A 21,148-nucleotide genomic window follows, 5' to 3' on the forward strand; every position below is an offset into this window, starting at 1 on the left:
CTTTCAAAATTTAAAATTTACAATTAACGTGAAGTGAAGTGGATATTCTTTTACTTAGTTAGATAGACATTTAAATAAAATTAAAGTTAATTAAAAATATTAAGAAAGGTTGAAGGAGTGATACATCAGCAATAATAAATAATAATATAAGATAAATTTAGTGCAATGGAAGAGAAAAAATTAATTGGTTGAGGAAAGAAAAAGTATGGAGACTATTTGTATTCAATATTAATAAGAGTAATTATAAAATAATATAAAAATATTATATAAGACATAAAAAGAAAGTTTCCTTATATAGCATAAATCAAAATAGAAGAAAGCATAGAGAGTGACAAGTGGCAAACTTGCCAAAGTACTCATCTTGCTTTTTTCTATTGTATGATTTATGATATGTGAATTAATTAATATCCTAAAATTAATTTTTGGGATTTTTTTTTGTTGTTTCGGAGATGCATTTCCGAATTAGTCAAAATCTCAATTTTTGGGATTTTTTCGGAAATGCACTTGCTGGAAAAATTTAGAAAAAAAAATTTCGAAAATGCATTTCCGAAGCGGGGTAAAATAGATTTTTCGCTTGGGTGCCCCCATAGGGAAGTGGGTAAAGAAATTTTCTTAAATTAAAACAAGAAATACCCATTCCAAACATGAAAATAATCAATAATGGCAGCGCAATAAACAAACATCCATGACCTTGACTTTCAAATAATGTGAGTTTCCGATCAACATTCTATATATACATTAAATCTTGTTCATAGAATTCAATTAGCAAGTATGGAATCCCAAAAAGGAGATAATGTTGCTTCCAATTTGCTGAAAGCTCAAAGTCACATATGGAATCACATTTTCAACTTCATCAATTCCATGTCACTTAAATGTGTTGTTGATTTAGGCATACCAGATATCATACACAACTATGGCAAACCCATGTCACTCTCAAAACTCATTTCTTCACTACCAATCCACCCTTCCAAACAATCCGACATCCTTCGCTTGATGCGAATCACCACTCATTCTGGTTTTTTCTCTCAGCATAATGTTACAGAGAATGAGTTAGAAATTGAGTATGTGTTAACTGATGCATCTAGATTATTACTCAAGGACAATCCTATGAGTGTCGCACCGTTTGTGCAGGCGATGCTTGATCCAGTTTTAACAAATCCGTTTCATCAATTGTCCACTTGGTTAAAAAATGAGGATTCTTCGGCATTTGAAACGACACATGGGAGGTTATTTTGGGATTATGCTGCACATGAACCAATATTTAACCGTTTATTCAACGAGTCTATGGCAAGTGACGCTCAATTAGTGAGCAAACTGTTGATTGAGAATTACGGGGAGGTGTTCGATGGATTGGAGTCATTGGTTGATGTGGGAGGAGGCACAGGAACCATGGCGAAGGCTCTTGCCAAATCATTTCCACAATTGGAATGTATTGTGTTTGATCTCCCACATGTTGTTAAAGGGTTACAAGGAAGTGATAATCTAAGCTATGTTGGTGGAGATATGTTTCAAGAAATTCCTCAAACAGATGCCATTTTACTAAAGGTAAGATGTTGAATATTTGCTTACATGTTACTATAATATTGCTTAGATTTGAGTTGTTTGTTGAGTTCGATAGAAAAGCCAACAAAAAATAATATGAAATATATTGAAAAAAAAAAGGGATTATCATTTTGTTTGGTTAGATCAAGTCATTTTCAAACGACTTTCTTTTGGGTTGAAACGGTAAGGAGGTGTATTAAGTTAAGGTTAACTTAGTGCTGGCTATGTTCTTAGTATTAAGATGTGTTAATTAATTGGTTAATTAGCTTTAACTAATTAGATTAACTATAACAAATAGAATTAGCTTTCCCTTCTTTTTCTCTTTTTGTATTTCTGTATATATACTTTTCCATCACACTTTATGTGGCTGAGTTCAATTCTCCAACTTTATCCAATATTCTCTCTTCTTCTTCTTGCTATTCTGTTGCATTTGGTGGTTAGTTATGAACTATTTCCACTATTTCATCATGGTATCATTCGCTATCAAGATCCATCTTCCGCATCGTTATCTCTGAATCTCATCATTCTTGTTCTTCACCATGGCACCACCGCGGAATCCACCGTTGGATCCCCTTTCCGATCCTCATTCGCCGTTCTTTGTTCACCCCAGCGACGGTCCCAACTCAGTCATGGTTTCTCCGAAACTCACAGGATCAAACTATCATTCTTGGGCGCGATCTATGAAGAGAGCCCTTGGTGGAAAGATGAAGCTCGACTTCATTGATGGAAGCCTTCCTCCTCCTATTGATCATTTCGATCCATCTTTTCGAGCTTGGAATCGATGCAACATGTTGGTACATTCTTGGATTATGAACTCTGTTTCTGAATCTATCGCTCAATCGGTCGTATTCATGGAAAACGCAGTTGATGTGTGGAACGACCTTAAGGAGAGATTTTCGCAAGGTGACCTTATCCGTATATCTGAACTGCAACAAGAAATTTTCAATCTCAAGCAAGAAGACAAATCGGTAACTGATTTCTTTTCCAGTCTTAAGATTCTTTGGAAGAACTTGATCTATATCTCCCTATGCCTATGTGTACATGCCGTATTCAGTGTGCTTGTGAAGCTATGCGAAGTGCACGTTCTAATCACAGTTTGCTACACATTATTAGGTTTTTAACTGGATTGAATGATCATTTTGCTGTTGTTAAATCCCAAATCTTGTTGATGGATCCATTGCCTCCAATCAACAAGATCTTTTCTATGGTCATTCAACATGAAAGACAACATCAGTTACCCACTCTGAATGATGAATCACAGGCATTGATTAATGCTGCTGATAGTAAGAAATTCTACTCCAAATCCTACCCTTCCAAGACTGGCAATCGTGTGTGCACCTTCTGTGGCAAAACGAATCATACAGTAGATAATTGTTTCAAGAAACATGGTGTTCCACCTCATATGCAGAAGCAATTTTCCAATTCTGCACACAATGTTTCTTCAGAAGGAAGCGATTCTGGATCTGCTCCCATCCCTCATGACACAAAGAGTGGTAGTGCAGCTGTGACTCAAGAACAATTCAATGCTTTAATGGAACTAATTCAGAAATCTGGCCTTAATCAAGTTACAGGAAGCGCTGCCTCAAATCAAGTCACTGCTGGTCATTCATCAGCAGGTAATGTTCCTTTTTCTTCTCCCTCCTCTACTTATAACCCTTGGATCATTGATTCAAGAGCTAGTGACCACATTTGTGGGTCTGCTCATTGGTTTCACCATTATAATGCTATTTCCCCTATCATTGTTAGACTACCTAATGGTCACTCCTTACTTGCAAAGTTCTCTGGCACTTTTAAATTTTCCTCTGATTTCTCTGTGTCAAATGTTTTATTCATTCCTGAATTTTCCTTAAATCTTCTTTCTGTGTCAAAGTTATGTGAACTCTCTAACTGCAATGTCAAATTCTCTGCATCTCAATGTTTTATTCAGGAAAACACATCACTGAAGATGATTGGTTCTGCTGAAAGGAGGGATGGATTGTATTACTTGGCCTTAGGAGATAAGCATTTACACACTGTTTCTAATCATGTATCAACCCATATTACTTCCTTAACTGATAGAGCTCTTTGGCATTTTAGGTTAGGCCATTTATCTTCAAATAGATTGACAACTTTACACTCCATGTATCCCTTCATTGTTATAAATAATAAAGATGTTTGTGATGTGTGCCATTATGCTAGACAAAGAAAACTTCCTTATTCTGTCAGCACTAGTAGAGCCTTGCACCCTTATGATATGATCCACTTTGACATTTGGGGACCTCTAGCTGTGAAATCTTTACATGGCCATTCTTATTTTTTGACTGCTGTTGATGATTGTAGTAGATTTACATGGATTACTCTAATGAAATCTAAGTCTGAAACAAGGCAGCATGTCATTCACTTCATTACTCTTCTTGAAAAACAATATGGAGCTAAAGTCAAGACTGTCAGAACTGACAATGGTCTTGAGTTTAGTATTCCTAATTTTTTTGCATCTAAAGGTATTGTGCATCAAACTAGCTGTGTGGAATCTCCACAACAAAATGGTAGAGTGGTGAGAAAACACCAACATCTTTTGAATGTAGGTAGAGCATTGCTTTTTCAATCCAAATTACCAAAGCAATTCTGGTCTTATGCCATTTTACATGCCACATTTATCATAAATAGATTACCTACTCTTGTTCTTAACAATCAATCACCTTATTCTATTCTACATAAAGAAATCCCTGATTTACATTCCCTTAAAGTTTTTGGCTCTTTAGCATTTGCATCCACACTGCATAATCACATAACCAAACTCGAGCCCAGAAGTAGAAAATGTATCTTCATTGGATACAAAAGTGGCATGAAGGGTGTTGTTTTATATGATATGCACAATAATGAAATTTTTGTCTCTAGGAATGTTACACATTATGAACATATATTCCCTTCCCAAAGTGATCATAATCCCCCTTGGGATTACCATGTTCATACTGATTTTAAAATTTCATCTACAAACCTTCAACCAAATGTCCAAGATGAATCTGCCAATCCATCCGATTTCCTTGACAATTCCCAAACAAATACCCATACTGATCCTACAATATCCCATAATCATTCAAATCCCAACCAACCCATACCCTTTGAAGATTCCATTGAACTTTGTGCACAGGAAAATACCATTGATCCTGAACTGATACAAAACAATCAATCACCCACTCCACAAATTCGTATACCTCTTGAAACACCACATTCCAACAGAAACTTAGAAACTGTCACAAATACAGAACCTGTTGATAGAAACTTAGAAACTGTCACAAATACAGAACCCGTTGATGATCATGTCCTTACACCATCCCAAAATTCCAGACCTGTTAGAAATAGATGTGCACCTGCTTACCTTTCAGATTACGTGTACAATTCCTCACTCAATTCAGTTGGCAGATCATCTTCAGGTAACACAAATATCTCCTATCCTATTTCAAAATTTGATTCTCTTTCTAATCTGTCTGAGTCACATCGTGTGTTTGCTTCTTCTATTTTACATAATACTGAGCCAAAGAATTACAAAGAGGCATGCTTATCTGATCACTGGATTAAGGCTATGGCATCTGAATTAGAGGCATTAAACAAGAATCAAACTTGGAACATAGTTGACTTACCACCTCATGTCAAGCCAATTGGAAGTAGATGGGTGTTTAAAGTTAAACACAAGGCTGATGGCACTATCGAGAGATACAAAGCCAGATTAGTGGCAAAAGGGTACAATCAGATCGAGGGTCTGGATTTTTTTGACACTTTTTCTCCAGTAGCAAAGCTGACTACAGTGCGTACTCTCCTTGCTGCAGCTGCAATCCATGGTTGGTACCTTCATCAGCTTGATGTTAACAACGCATTCTTGCATGGTGACTTGCAAGAAGACGTATACATGACCATACCAGAAGGGGTTTCTTGTGACAAGCCTAACCAAGTTTGCAAATTGGTGAAAAGCTTGTATGGTTTGAAACAGGCCAGTCGTAAATGGTATGAAAAGTTAACTGCCCTTCTTATTAAACAAGGTTACAAACAGTCAAATTTTGATTACTCCTTATTCATTCTCCAAAATTCCAACAGTTTTACTGCCATTTTAGTATATGTTGATGATATAATTCTGGCTGGGAATTCAATGGATGAGTTTGACAAGATCAAGACTTGTTTGGATACTAACTTTAGCATAAAAGACTTGGGGCTGTTAAAGTACTTCCTTGGTTTAGAAGTTGCCCATTCAAGGGAGGGTATTTCCTTGTCTCAAAGAAAATACTGCCTTGATTTGTTACATGAATCGGGTCTTCTTGGTTCTAAACCGGCAGCCACACCACTTGATTCTTCAATCAAACTACATGCTGACAGTGGCAAACTTCTTGATGACATTGGTTCTTATCGTAGATTGATTGGTCGCCTTCTCTATCTGAACACGACAAGACCTGACATCACTTATGCAACTCAGCAACTCAGTCAATTCCTCCATAAACCAACCATGGTCCACTACCAAGCTGCTTGCCGTGTGTTGCGTTACTTGAAAGGCAGTCCTGGAAGAGGACTTTTATTTTCCAGAAAATCTGAGTTCCAGATCCTGGGCTTCTCCGATGCAGATTGGGCAGACTGCCTAGATTCACGGAAATCTATTTCTGGCTACTGTTTCTTTCTAGGATCTTCTCTCATCTCGTGGCGAGCTAAGAAGCAACAGACAATTTCCAAATCTTCTTCCGAAGCTGAATATCGAGCATTATCTTTTGCCACTTGTGAATTGCTCTGGCTGACTTTCTTATTGAAAGAACTGCACATAACATGTTCTAAGCCACCGGTTTTATACTGTGATAGCCAAAGTGCCTTGCATATCGCCTCCAATCCTGTTTTTCACGAGCGCACCAAACACTTGGAGATCGATTGTCATTTGGTTCGCGAAAAACTCCAACAAGGCTTGCTGCGGTTGCTTCCAATTTCAACACATGATCAGTTGGCTGATTTCCTTACCAAAGCATTGCCGGTTGCTACTTTTAACAAGTTTGTTTCCAAGCTTGGCATGATCAACATTTACCATGCTTAGCTTGAGAGGGGCTATTAAGATGTGTTAATTAATTGGTTAATTAGCTTTAACTAATTAGATTAACTATAACAAATAGAATTAGCTTTCCCTTCTTTTTCTCTTTTTGTATTTCTGTATATATACTTTTCCATCACACTTTATGTGGCTGAGTTCAATTCTCCAACTTTATCCAATATTCTCTCTTCTTCTTCTTGCTATTCTGTTGCATTTGGTGGTTCGTTATGAACTATTTCCACTATTTCATCACTTAGAATTTCAATTTTGAAGATACATCGTAACTCATGTTGTGGGATGTGAAATGCAGCACCTTCATGAGAGCAATTAACAGACTTCCAATATAGATTATAATTCTTGACCCCAAACAAAAACTATTGATTAGGACATATGTGGTAAATTGCTATTTTAAAAGTGTTAGTCACAATAAAAAGAATATTGTGGGGGAAATCTTATTAGCCATAAATGAGTTTTAGGATGATAATTGGTGTGTTGTGGGAGATTCTAATTATGTTCGTTGAACAAAAGAAATGATTCACTACTTTACCAAAATCCTTAGGAGTGATAGGTGGTTGGTTGTCTGCCTTTTGATAATTTTATTTATCTAATGGTGCTGATTGATCCAACTTTTTTAGAAAAGTGGCTTTAATGATATAAATTTAGGGGTTACTCTTTCCAACTTTATACATGCTTGTATTCGTGAAAAGTCACAACTCTCTATAGTATTTGGGAATGCATCTCCAGATGTGTTTTTTGTACACACATTTCAATATAAATTGTTTAGTCATTCATATTTTGCAAAAAATTTATGTGTATTCGGAGATGCATCTTTGAACAATTTTTTTAGCAAAATAGGATATATCTCAAAATAATACATTCTGGTGTGACTTTGAGTGTGTCCGGAGATGCATCTCCCTACACTGTTTGGAGATGTATTTCGAACAATTTTTTTAGCAAAATAGGATGGGTCTCAGAATAACGCATTTTAATGTGATTTTGGGTGTTTCTAGAGATGCATTTTTGGACAAATCTTTTAGCAAAATAGGGTGGATCTTAGAATAACGCATTCGGGTGAAATTTTGGGTGCGTCTTTTGGATTTTCGAGGATGTAGAATGCACACATAAGGGTGGAAAGAACAACCCTTTTACCTATAGGAAAAATAGTAAGTCATATTGATAAAATTCTAATTTCAGTGGGCTACTGGATCTACGAGGCATGGCATCTCAGTGGGCCTTATAGAGGGATCTTTCTTACTACTCTCCCTTGCTCCTTCATTTCTCAAACTAAATGTTAGGGCCTAAGCCTTTAAGAGTTAATATCTACTAGCTTGATCGTAAAGTTATTCGTGAGGTGGCTTTGAAGAGTTGAAACTTATCGGTCTCTCTAGAATGGAAGGATTTTGTTCTCAAAGAGAAGATGAAATCTCTTATGCGTGATCATAAAAAAATGGAGTGAAAAGGTATTTGGTAATTTAGATTTTAGGTTCGAGTTATTAATATAAAAGGGTAAGGACCGTGATGCTAAGGAGTGATTCATTTTTGGATATGTGGTTTCTTCTTAAATGCAAAGATCTTTTGAACTTTCAGAGATCCTAAACAAGATGCCACAAAAAAGGAAATCATAAGCCTAGTTATTATAATACCTAATTTTAAGAAGAGAAGGAGAAAAATGCTCTAGTGGCCTTCCATGTGGATAATGAGAAGGTGCAGGGGAGTCATAAATGTTTGAGAGGAGGTAGTTATGTTCTTCACTAATCAATTTGTTGATCATTTTCATTTTAGTCCAACCTTGAACGGGATGGACTCCATTTAGTATTAAATTGATTCGGTGGTGGTTCATTATGATAGGAGTAAGAGTCTAGATTCAAGTGACTTTAATTTCTCCTTTAGGAGGCTCTAACAAATATTAAGGACTGAAATCCAAATTATGTTTGATCACTTTTTTTCTTGCATCTCTACATCGTAGCATTGCTTTCTACTTTGTTACTTTGATCCCGAAGGTGGATTCTCCAACGCGCTTAGGGGATTTCCATCCTATCTCAATGATCAGATTTCTTTATAAACCATTGACAAATATTCTATATTCTAGGTTATCTGCCATCATTGATAGAATTGTTTCTCCTGACTAATCAATGTTTATTAGAGGAAGATAATTGATTCACGAAGAAGTGTCAATCAATGAGTTGATTGACATGAAAAAAAATTCTAAGAAAGATTGTCTCATCTTCAAATTAGATTTTGTAAATGCGTATGATTTGATTATTTAGGGTTTTCTGGATTACATGCTTCAAACGCTAGGTTTTAGTAAATGGGATTCTAATTCAAGAGGTCAATATTTAGAGGGGCCTTAAGCAATGGGTCCATTTGCCTCTTTTTTTCTTCCTTATAGTCATTGAGGGGATTTGTGGATCCTTATTAAGAATATGTATTATGGGTTTGTTTTCATGTTTTCTCTTCTAATGTAGTTGTTTCACATCTACGGTATACTCTTGATACCCATTTCTTGTGAGAAAGTACTACAAACAACCTTTCCAAGAGTAATCTCATATAGGTTAATGTTTTCGTTGACTTCTTGAGAATGGTATAAACCTTTCTAAATTGTAAAAGATGAAATTTTCCATTTAGATATCTAGGCCTCTAAGTGGGGATTAACCCTCATCTTGAGTCAATATGGAAGCCTCTTATCTCTCGAACCTCCAATAGATTTTACTTGTTGTGTAATAGGTATGGTAGCCCAGGAGACAAGGTGGTGTTGATTAATCCAGTTTTGAACGTTATTCCCTTATTTTCATTATCCTTCGTGAAGATGTTTTTAAAGGTGTGAAAGAAGATTGTTAGGCTTCAAAGGAGGTTTATGTGGTGGTGGAACAAAGGGGATACCAAAGATTTCCTACGTTAGGTGGTCGATTGTGTGTAAGCCTAAAATAAAGGTGGGCTCGGTGTGAGAGACTTGCACTTGTTAACCTAACTTTTTTTGGTAAGTGCTGCTATTTTTTATTATAGACGATTATGATCTATGACATGAGAACTTATCGTTCCCTATGGTTATCTGACTATTTTTAGCCTAGCTGGTGGTTTGGTGAGAGGTTTTACGAGAACTTCATCTTATTGAAAAAGTGTTTCCCTCCTAGACTGAGATTAATCAGTGTCGCGCAGGAAAAATTGAGAAAGTTAAAAATATTCCAAGTAATTTGATCTCAAAAGTTAGAGAGAAAAATTATTTGAAAATGTGTGAAAATAAATTATTAGATGGGAATTAACAATAAAATAAGAAGAAAATAACAAAAACTGCTAAAAATAATTGTAAAATTCTAAAAAAAAAAGTGTGGTAGAAAATATTTTTAATGGTTTATGAAAAAAATTGGATTTAAAAGGTCAAAGTTTCAATTAAAAATAAATCAGAAAAGAAAGGGAAAATTAAAATGAATTTTAAAACAAAAAGAAAACAAAACTCAACGGCTAAGATAAGTGGCACCTCCTCATTGGCTGAAATTCAAAAATTCCCACCAAAGCGCGCGTAACCTGCATCGTCTTAAACTTTGAGTTGATTTATGAAAATCCATGAACTCTGAGTTTTAAGCTCAAACGATGTGTGTTTTAGCTTCAAATCACATCATCATTCATGTATCTTTGCTTTAGAGCCATTGATTGATTCTAAGCAAAGAGAATTTTCTCAAGAACGCGAAGAACCCAAGTTCTTCAAAGTAAAATTAAATGACAAATACAAAAGATTAATTACATGTAAGAGAGGGCTTTCAATCTATGAACCAAGATGAAAAGTGACGTAACTTGTTTGCTCAAAAATTTAATTTGTAACTACCTTTTCAAATGGAGCTTCGAAGGTCAACAATGGTGGAATCGAGCCGAGGATTACAAGTAGTTTCAAGCTTCATCAATGTTCAGTTAGCTTCAGAGGATGCAAATGAGTGATTTTGGGCCAAGAAATGAAGCAAAAAAAAGCTTAATTTGGAAAACTAATTTCTAGTTTTTAAAGCTTTTCGTGAGTCAAAATGGTGGAGGTTCTAAGACTCTTCAAACTTGTGAATCAAGGGAAAATGATCCTCTATTTATAGGAAAAGTTTTAAGATCATGGTACATGTGAATTCAGATTTAGAATGTGCGAACCAAGTTGGAATTTCTCATTTTGCAATTCGTGTGAAAGTGAGGATGAAATGCGGGAAATGGGCATGAAACCTGGTCTTTTTGCACTTGATTAAATGTTTGAGCTTAGGCCAAATGAAATCTACTCGTGCATTTTAATATTTTCTTTGTGCCAAATGATCACTTGATGTTTAAGAATTAAATGAAAAAAGAATCACATCAAGAGGAGGCATTCAGGGTCAGGCAATAGGTCGAACCAAGTTTTAGACATACTTTTGTGCACACATGGACAACTTGGCCAGTTCTAAAATTGAGATACTTAGAGCCAAAATTGATGTTTGACCCTTGAACAAAGTTGTAGAGGAGTTCAAATGTTACATTTGCCTCGAAGTAGATTTCAAAAATGTAGAGAAATGAGAGAGTTATGGTATTTGGACCAAGTGACATGCCATACTTAAATTTAGGCCAACAAAACATGTATCAATTTGTGATTTTTGCTATTTTCTTGCATCCAATGGCCCAATGATGAACACTTGAATACCAAATGAAGAAATCTTGATTGAAGAAAGTTTCTTGGACCAATTGTTGACCAAAATCTCGACTTTGGGAACCAAAACCCTAATTTAAAAACTAAGCTTAATTTTTTTATATCTTCAACCATAAAGCAAGTAAACTTGAATCCCCAATCATTCTTGAATTCTTGATCATTGAATAAGATCTTTTACGCATTAGACACTCTTTTGCTACCTTGATTACAAGTCCCTACTTTGTACAATAAGAAAAGAAAGCAACACATATTTTTGTATTTTGAATATGGTTAGAAAAGTTAAAATATTAACATTCATAGATGTAAAAAGAAAACAAAGAGTGCTTGGTGATCTCCCACAAAAGCCAAACAAAAGGATTAAGGATTAGGAGAATGCCATGCTTGCGATCTTTACCTGAATGCAAATGATATGATAATAGGTGGAATTTTAGGAGTAAAAATTAGGGTATAACAGTCAGGTAATTCAGCTTGGTTCTCTAAGAGTGTCACTAAAAAACTAGTTGACGACCGGCATAGTTGTTTTTGGGATGACCTATGGATAGGACTTGTATTATTCAAAATTGCTTCAAGCAATTGTTCAGATTTCTAGTCAAAGAGATGTTTGGTGGGTTGGATGAACTCTTAGGATGAAAGTACCATTGTTTTGAACTTTTGGTTTAGGTGGAGGAGAGGCCTTTTATTTAGGAGCATGAATTAGTGGGTAGTTTGGTCTTAGTTATCAAGGGTGTCATTCCCTCATATGGATTAGATATTTTCCTCTGGTTTCATGAACCTAGGGGTGAAAACTCTATTAGGTGGGATACCTCACCATTCTTGTTCAAAACTTAGAGCAGGAATACCTGGCTAGCGGTAACACTTATTATTTCCCTCTAGTCTTGAAGAATTAAACACCTTAAAAATTAATGGTGTTTTTTTTTTGGCAACTATTGCAAGATATGATTCAAACTAGGCAAAATATGTTTAAGATGAGGGTTTTACTAGACACTATTAGGATCTTTTTGTGATATTTCACTTTATCTACCTTTTAATATATTTCTTTAATCAGAAATGATATGCTTACATCTACAATTACAACTACACCGTATATAAATACGGTATATACGGTACAATGTACTTCTCCTTATATTTTATTATTTTTTTACTTGTCTTGAATAATGTGTTATTCTTAAAATGTGTTTCAAAGCTACGGTGTGGGGCATATGGTGTCAAAATATTGGTGTACAAGTAGCATGGCTCTTCTTTAATAACTAAACAAAGTATGAATAAAATTACAGTGGATCTTACATTCCTTGAATGACGAGAAATGTGTGAAGATATTGAAGAAATGCAAGGAATCATTGAAAAAGAAAGGTAAAGAAGGGAAGGTGATTATCATAGATATGGTGTTGGACAATGAAAATGAAAACATTAATGAATCAGTTGAAACACAACTCTTCTTTGATATGTTGATGATGGTAGTACCCGCTGGAAAAGAGAGAAATAGAAAAGAGTTGATTAAATTGATTTTATCAGCTGGTTTTAGTGATTATAAAATAACCACAATTTTAGGCTTAAGATCCATAATTGAGGTCTATCCATGATAAAAATAAGCCAATTTTATAATCATTTGAAGTTATTGATTAGTGAATATTAATATATGTAACAATAATAATGTTTTGAATGATCATGAATTCATGTTGGTGTTTTCTTATGGTACTCAAATCATTAAAAAAAATATGTTAAGTTGTTATTTGTTATTGCACATAACAATTATTCTACTCTCGTCCCTTATTAAATACTACATTTATCTCAAGGCCGAATTTGAATGCATGCAACTTGTATCATTGCACTAATTATTAGTTGGTTCAGTGGTGATTGATACTAGATTTAGTAGGGAGAATTACGGCCAGAACTGACCCCCCAAACCGGATTAACCCATTGGTAAAAGACCTAAAAAAAACCGGTGGTGAAAATATGCTAAATTTGATTTTTTTTAAGTATATTTGACTAATATTGTAGTCCATATATTAACGTGATCAGATGGTGGACATGCTTTATTTTGATTTTATTAAATTACAAAAAGCTACATGAATTAATTTCATTTTATTATTTTACAAAACTTTCTACAAAGGTTTTTACTCATGCACCAAAAGCATATACGTACCACTATATCAACCAAATTTTCAATTACAAAATGAGAAAAAAAAATCCAAATAACCATGTTTAATAATTTATTTACACCAAAAACCATGTTTTCGGCAAAATTACGCATATGACCAGGTTTCAGAGGTGGTCTCCACATAGGAGCCACCTCAGGTGGCGCCAAAGACCAAAACCTCTTAACCTATGCGCCACCCAGGGTGGCATCAATGCATATTTTTCCCTTTTTAGCCACCTAGGGTGGCGCCTACTCTCATTTGCTTTTTTTTTTTTGTTTTTTTTTTGTTTTTTTTTTGTTGTTTATATACTATTTTTTTTTTAATTATTAATAAAATGGTTTTCAACATAAATATATAAGTTCAGTGAATCGGCTAAGTCGAGTGTCCAAGGAAAAGAGTAGTTCATTGATCATTCAAATGATACATAGAAAATAACCAACAGAAAAGATAAAGTAAAACATCTAAGAAATCACCACGGTTAAAACAATGTCATTAGGTCCATGCATCATTTGAATGGCATCAATGTCGTATTCCACCTTATGCCAGAAACTTATCGTTGCTCCAGTCACAGGATCGGCCCTTGTTTTAAGCCTCTTGATGCTTCTTATCTGTTCGCCGGCCTCGTACTCCCCCTCTAAAAATCTCAGGAGAGTCCTTTTGAGTTGCTCGACGGAAGAGATATTCCAAAATATAACCGGCATGGGAGGTTTGACGGCGGAGAATATGACATGTCCGTTCCTTCTGCGATACTCCGGCTCAGGTTCGGCACGCCATGTTGATCTCCGGGGCGGCAACTCTGTTGTCCGGTGACATCCATCTGGCCTAGTGGTTGTCCGGCGAGGCATGATTGTGTTTGTGTGATTGTTTGGTATTTGGAGTTTGTGTATCTGTGTGTAAACTCAACCATAGGAGCCCCTAATTTATAATAGTAGTGGGTAGAAAAAATTAATGATGTTGCGTACTGTTTACAAGCACGCCTAACATGTATGATAAATGCAGACACACTGATCAATGACTGACTTGATGGGACTAGACGAAAGCATGCGTATTTGACTGACTGTCCAAAATAAAGAGTGGCAGTATGGGCCATGAAGACAATTTCACTACGAGACAAAGACATAACTAGTTGATTTAATAAAGGATAATACAAATACATAACAAATAGAAATACAAATACAAATACATTTACGAATACTAATACAAATACAAAAACATTGTCAATAAAAATACAGATGACATACAACTAATTGTTGGTGGAATTTGATCCACGGTTAGGACAGGTATTTCTATTGTGCCCGACTTCACGACATATGCTACACTTTCGTACCATTTTCTCATGATCCATCTCGGTTGTGATCCGGGTGCTGTTCGGGCGGCCTCTTTTCTTTCTCCGCATGTTATCATTATGCCAAACCACGTCCCCTTCATACGTAGGCCAATAATCCTCCTTTGCCATCACTTGAAATGAGTTGTTGTACACCCCGAGCAAGGTATCTACCTTGTAAATGGGAGATAAAAGTGCTAACGGATCTTGATGCGCATACGAACATGCTGCAATTACATGAGAGCATGGCATCCGAAAGGCTTGAAACTTCCCACAATCGCACCACCCTTCATCTATAAGAACCCTGTATTGTTGTCTCGGAAGGCCCTCGTTATGGTCAATCGTTTCCTTAACACTGAAGGTCCGGTTGAATCGATCGAAAGATGTCACAATGTGGCTGTTGGCTTTGGCAGATTGCTCTTTCATGAATTTGACGCATGTTTCGCTCCATAATTGTCCGGATTCTATAACTGCATTCCAACGCTCACCTCTTCTTGCGAAAAGAGAAGCCATCCTATAGTATGTTGCTTCCACCAAGGCAGTAATCGGAAGGTGTCTGATGCCCTTAAACACCCCGTTCATAGACTCCACAAGATTCGTAGTCATGTGCCCCCATCGCTTCCCGTTGTCGTATGATCTGGTCCATTTCTCTCTAGCAAGACTGTCAACCCATCTGCCTGCATCTGGATTTGCCGCTACAATTTCTTGTCGATAATATTGGAACGTCGGTTGCGTCAACGCATATCCGGCATTTACAAGAGTCTTCCGAAGAGCCCTGTCCTTTATCTCCCGCATGAAATTTTGTGCGATGTGTCGAATACAATAAACATGCGTTGATGTAGGGTTTTGCCACCCGTTTGCTGGATTGTTGTACGCACTCTCGATGGCAGCATGTCTGTCTGAAATCAAGCAAAGTCCAGGTTGGGGGGCAACGTGTGTCCGAAGATTTCTGAGAAAGAAACCCCAACCTCCAGCAGTTTCTCCTTCCACAAGAGCGAAAGCAACAGGAAAGATGTTACTATTTCCGTCTTGAGCCACAGCCATCAACATGGTGCCTTTATATTTTCCGTACAACCAAGTTCCATCTATTTGAAGAATTGGTTTGCAATATGAAAATCCTTGTACACATGGGCGGAAAGCCCAGAAGAGCCTGTGGAATATCACATTTCCTTGAAGTGATGTTCCGTCTGGAGATTGCGCCGGAAGGGTCTCTAAAATAGTAACAGTTCCAGGAGCATAAATTTGAAGCGCATATAAGAAATTTGGGAGTCGTTTATACGAATCCTCCCAATTTCCATACACAACTTCGATCGCCTTGGTCTTCGCCAGCCACGCCTTTCTATAAGACGGAGTGTAGTTGTACGTTGCAACAATATGAGAGATTATCGTTTTCACCTTTAACGATGGATCTTTTTCAACTAGAGGCAAGATTTCTTGACAAATGATGTCATAACTGAGCTTACGGTGATCTTGTGAAACATTTGTGTTAATACATGTGTGATCTTGGGAAATATATCCTATAACCCATGAGTCACTTCTCTTCCTGTATGATGCATGCAACCTGAATCCACAATCAGTGTTACTACAGTAAATTTTGTACCTTTCGACATTGGCGCGATCAACTCTAAAATCAACATTGTTTGCCATATGAAATCTTTTTATGGCCATGATACATGCCTCCTTAGAACGAAATCTGTCTCCTACTTTTAACCGTTGATCTGTTTGGGTGTATGGATCATAGAAAATATCAGTCGATGGTTCGTCATCCCCATCAAAATTCAGGTTCCTCATGTGCACTGGAGGCATATGCACTTGATCTCGTGGTACAACAACTTCCGGTTCATCTTCACTTTCCTCGTTTACCAGGTTATCAACTTCTATTTCCGGTGCTTCTTCTTCTTCATCTACAACGTCGACCTCTGCTTGCTCGTCTCCAAGTGCATCAATGACTTGTGACTCAACCATTTGTGTGGTTTGAACTTCTGGTAGAGTAACATACAGTTCTATGCATTCGTAACCAGAATACACATGATTGGCAAACATATTCTGCATGTCTTCATCGTCTTTGATCTCAACTTGGATAAACTTGACCGGGTTGTCTCCACGAAGAAATCGATATTGGTAAAATATCTGGGATACACCACCCATTGCAAGCTTCGTCTCTAATCTCCCTTTGAAGTAACTGAAATTTGCTTTTCTGCTTAAACAAAATCGTTTAACCTCAGTGTTTCTAAACAGAAAACCAACTTCTTCGTTGTCATAGGTCTCGCCAAAAATATGAGCGTTGATAATGTATTGCGGAGGGGCCATTGTTGAGTGGGTAGAGAGTTTTATTTCAAATATGTAATCAGATGTGTAATGTGTTGTGTTAGTTTACACGTTATAGGTTTCCTTTATGTAGACGAACATTGAGTGATGACAATTATGAAGGCGAATACTATACAATCACATGCGTACTGAGTTGATTTGATGAATAAATGCCACTGCTGCACACCAGACTGTTTCAAAATTTTTCCAGCATGGCGCCACCTGGGGTGGCGCATTAGTGTATTTTCTTTTTTTTTTTGTTTTTTTTTGCCCTAATTTTGTCTAGTGGTCCCCACTGCCAAAACCCTAATCTGATCCGCCAGCATGTGATCTACCTGCATCGGAATACTGTATGCATGCATGCCTAGACAATTCAGCACCGAACACGGGATGCAGGCCTAGCCTATTCTGCCAGAAACAATTAATGCATGCATGCCTAGACAAAGCCAGCACAAAACACGGGAATGCATGGTCATTTCAACACAGAATGCATGTGAACCCATCTTTATCACTTTGATATCTGTATCACATGCATGCTCACCACTTGGCCCTCATGCACTTAACATCAACAACCACCAACCCTCTATAAATACTCTCATATACTTGCTTTCTTTTCACCAACATATATTCTTCTTCTTCAAAAAACCACTTTGCATTTTCAATTCCGCAGAAAACTTAAAGAGTTCTTGAAAATGGCTCAACAACTTCTTACCATGGGTGAAACACACAGAGGAACTAAAGCGAATTTGGCGACCTTTGTAAGTTTATACTTATTTATTTCTAAACATCTATGCGTATATGATATCCAGTTTAATCGATTTATTTGTGGTTCTTAGGCTGTTGACCGATTCCGTACACGTTCTCACGCTTACGTTGAACGCGACGAGAGGATTATTCCGAATCTCCAAGCATGTGGCTTCAGACATATCATAAAAGTTAACAACAACACCATAGACAGAAAATTCATCCTTGCCTTACAAGAGCGATGGAGGCCTGAAACCCACACGTTTCATCTTCCAATAGGTGAGTGTACTATTACTCTAGAGGATGTTTATATGTTACTTGGTCTGCCCATTGATGGCAAGGCTGTTAATGGATCTGTTCAACATGCTAATTCAATGTGTGAGAGAGTGTTGGGAAGAGATCTAGTTGTGCCTACTCAAGGTTCAAGAGGCCAGGGTATCAGTCTGGTCTCCCTTAGAGATTACTATGATGAACTCGTCTTGATGGACAACTTTACTGAGGAGCATGTTTGGTTAATGACTAAGGTTTATATAATGTTGATGTTTGGTAAACTTTTATTCCCGGAGTCGACAGGTAACACTGTCAACTTTTTCTATTTAAGTAAATTTGACAGTATTAGCAAGATTAGGAAATATAGTTGGGGGTCCGCCGTTTTGGCGATGTTATACCAGTCTCTTTGTAAGAACGCGGTTGCCGAGAAGTGCACCTTCTATGGATGTGCGTTCCTCCTACAAGTATGGGGTTGGTGGAGAATGCCGACGCTGTCCCCGGTAGGCAGGAACAACTACACGTTCCCTTATGCAACAAGGTACGTCTTTTTCTCTTTTTCAACGCTATTCCTTGAATGCTAACTATCTTTTTCATAAAAATCTGAAATAACATTTTTGCTCTTTATTTTTTAGGTTCTGTGGTCCTAAATTGGATTACAGTAAGAATCCGAGGGGGAGTGTTGTTTTATATCGGGACCTAATTGATCACCTCCGAGCTGAAGATGTATTATCCTTAAACTTTTATATGATCATATAGATGTATTACAATTCATCATGCTTTTTAATAATATGTTATTTTTTCTCCCACGCAGTTTAATTGGAGACCATACTTGTTGCTAGACCATGAGCCAAACGAGAGTGACCGGGAAGTTTGGACTGCAGTAGTACCGATAATAAGGTTCAACATCATTGAGATGCACCAATCTGACCGTGTGAGACTGCAGTTTGGCATGCATCAACCGATCCCGGATCCCCCCACTGATTTGGGTCGCTGGCATATTAAAAGAGTTAACAATCAATGGGACCACGCAGATTATCGTACATTCGCACCTGAATTTTGTGAGATGTGGAGGCAGCGTCGCAGCCGTCTGTTACAATTCCCTGTTGCCCAACTCCCCATGTTTCCAACCGCGACATACCTTGCTTGGTATAGAACAGTCACAACCCCCGATATGTATGTGTCAGACCCCTACTACCTACACGACCCCCGCCAACAACAACACGCACAACAACCACCCCAACAATACGCACAACAACCACCCTAACAACCACCCCAACAACGACAACAACGCCAACAACGCCGACAACGCCAAACATCCGAACAACCTGACCATGAGGAATTTCAAACAACACCAACAACGCCCTACCAAAGTCAACCCTTCCAACAACAATCATGGGGCTTCACCCAACAACTCCGTGACGCCGACCCCTCCACTAGGCTACCCGTCCAACAACAATCGTGGGGCTTCACCCAACAACACTACGACGCCGGCCCCTCCTCCTCCACTAGGCAACCCATCTAGCAACAATCATGGGCCTTCACCCAACAACACGGCGATGCCGGCCCCTCCAGCTACAATAGGCAACCCAGCCCCGAAATGGGTCTAGATGACAATTACGACCCAAACGAGCAAATGACCACTCAATCATCACAGTACGAATTTCCACAACACCAACAATATGGGTACACCACACCCCAGCAAACAATGCCATTTTTTCAAGGTCAATCAAGCGCTGGATTTTACCGACCATGTGACGCAACTCCACCGCCAAGACAAATCTTTGAGGGCATGGGGACCCGACTATTTGACAGCAACATACAAGAATACATGTCCAATGAGCGCATGGAGGGGCTAATCCGAGGACCGCCTACCCAGACACAACAAGAACAACCAAGGAATAGGGGGGGTCGTGGAGAAGTCGGTCGTCGAGATCCTTCCAACCGGATTCGAGTAGTTCCAGATTGCGGAACTGGCGGTGAGAGGGGTCATGGTCCGGCGTCGGGTCGGAGGGGTCATGGTCGGAGGGGTCGTGAATAGCATAATATCCATGTTTTATTATTTATCTTTTGTGTACCGTATTTGTAATGTTTGAACTGTATGACCGTATTTCTAATGTTGTTTCTGCATTTCTTGTATTTGTAATGTTTGGAATGAATGACATGTGGTGTTTCATTATTTATTTAATTGTTAAAACAATTTTGTTAATAAAAAAAAAAAATTTTAAAAAAAATAGTATATAAACAATTAAAAAAAAAACAAAAAAAAAAAACAAAAAAAAAATATATATATACATAGGCGCCACCCTAGGTGGCTAAAAAGGGAAAAATATGCATTGATGCCACCCTGGGTGGCGCATAGGTTAAGAGGTTTTGGTCTTTGGCGCCACCTGAGGTGGCTCCTATGTGGAGACCACCTCTGAAACCTGGTCATATGCGTAATTTTGCCGAAAACATGGTTTTTGGTGTAAATAAATTATTAAACATGGTTATTTGGATTTTTTTTTCACAAAATGATTCTTTTATATGTTTAATTGAAATTTATAATTGACCCTCAGTCCCTCAAGTCAAGCTTGATTCTCGAGAGTTATTTATTGTAAATTTTAAATTTATTTCAATTTTTTATATAAATTTTAAATACTATTTATAGGTCATAATTAAATATTTAAAATTTTATCATATGACTAATTTATTTATTATCAAAATTTTATAATGAAATATATATTTCCATTATTATTTATGAAAGCGAATTCTCGACAACTTCTTTTTATATAGTCCTCTCTACTCAATAGATTGAATTAACTAGAATAAATTAATTGAAGCACAATTTAAGAAAAAATGATAAATAAATTTAAATTAAATCAAATCTTCAATGTATTGAGTTAGAATGTGTTGCACGAAAAGTAGATGTCGAAGATTCACTTTTATTATTTTTTGCTTGATCTATTGTTTTTCTAATAATTATAGAGATATATTGTTAAAATTTATTTCATAACAATATATTAAAAAAGGTGCATATGTACTCAGGTATGAGAGAAATAGACATGTATGGATTTGACACAAGGTTTATGGTGGAAGGAACATAAAGTACTTAAATTCATTGTAAATTGAGTAGTTGAACATGAGAAATCTTGTTCTGA

General features: G+C 37.0%; 2 protein-coding genes across 3 annotated transcripts; both read left to right on the forward strand.

The window, feature by feature from the left end:
- Positions 1 to 653: 653 nt before the first annotated feature.
- LOC131620810 (probable O-methyltransferase 3) lies at positions 654 to 13,080 on the forward strand. Of its 2 annotated transcripts, none has more exons than XM_058891979.1 (2): positions 654 to 1,545; positions 12,503 to 13,080. In XM_058891979.1, the coding sequence occupies exons 1-2, from the start codon at positions 772 to 774 to the stop codon at positions 12,806 to 12,808; spliced, it is 1,080 nt and encodes a 359-aa protein (XP_058747962.1). In that variant the 5' UTR covers positions 654 to 771; the 3' UTR covers positions 12,809 to 13,080. The 2 variants fall into 2 exon arrangements, with proteins under 2 accessions (XP_058747962.1, XP_058747963.1); XM_058891980.1 differs by having other exon boundaries at positions 12,412 to 12,528.
- Positions 13,081 to 17,710: 4,630 nt separating this feature from the next.
- LOC131619339 (protein MAIN-LIKE 2-like) lies at positions 17,711 to 18,767 on the forward strand. The gene is made up of 3 exons (XM_058890447.1): positions 17,711 to 17,755; positions 17,834 to 18,549; positions 18,644 to 18,767. The coding sequence occupies exons 1-3, from the start codon at positions 17,711 to 17,713 to the stop codon at positions 18,765 to 18,767; spliced, it is 885 nt and encodes a 294-aa protein (XP_058746430.1).
- The last annotated feature ends 2,381 nt before the right edge of the window (positions 18,768 to 21,148 follow it).

This window comes from Vicia villosa, linkage group LG7, assembly GCF_029867415.1.
Source record: "Vicia villosa cultivar HV-30 ecotype Madison, WI linkage group LG7, Vvil1.0, whole genome shotgun sequence".
Taxonomy (NCBI): Eukaryota; Viridiplantae; Streptophyta; class Magnoliopsida; order Fabales; family Fabaceae; genus Vicia; species Vicia villosa.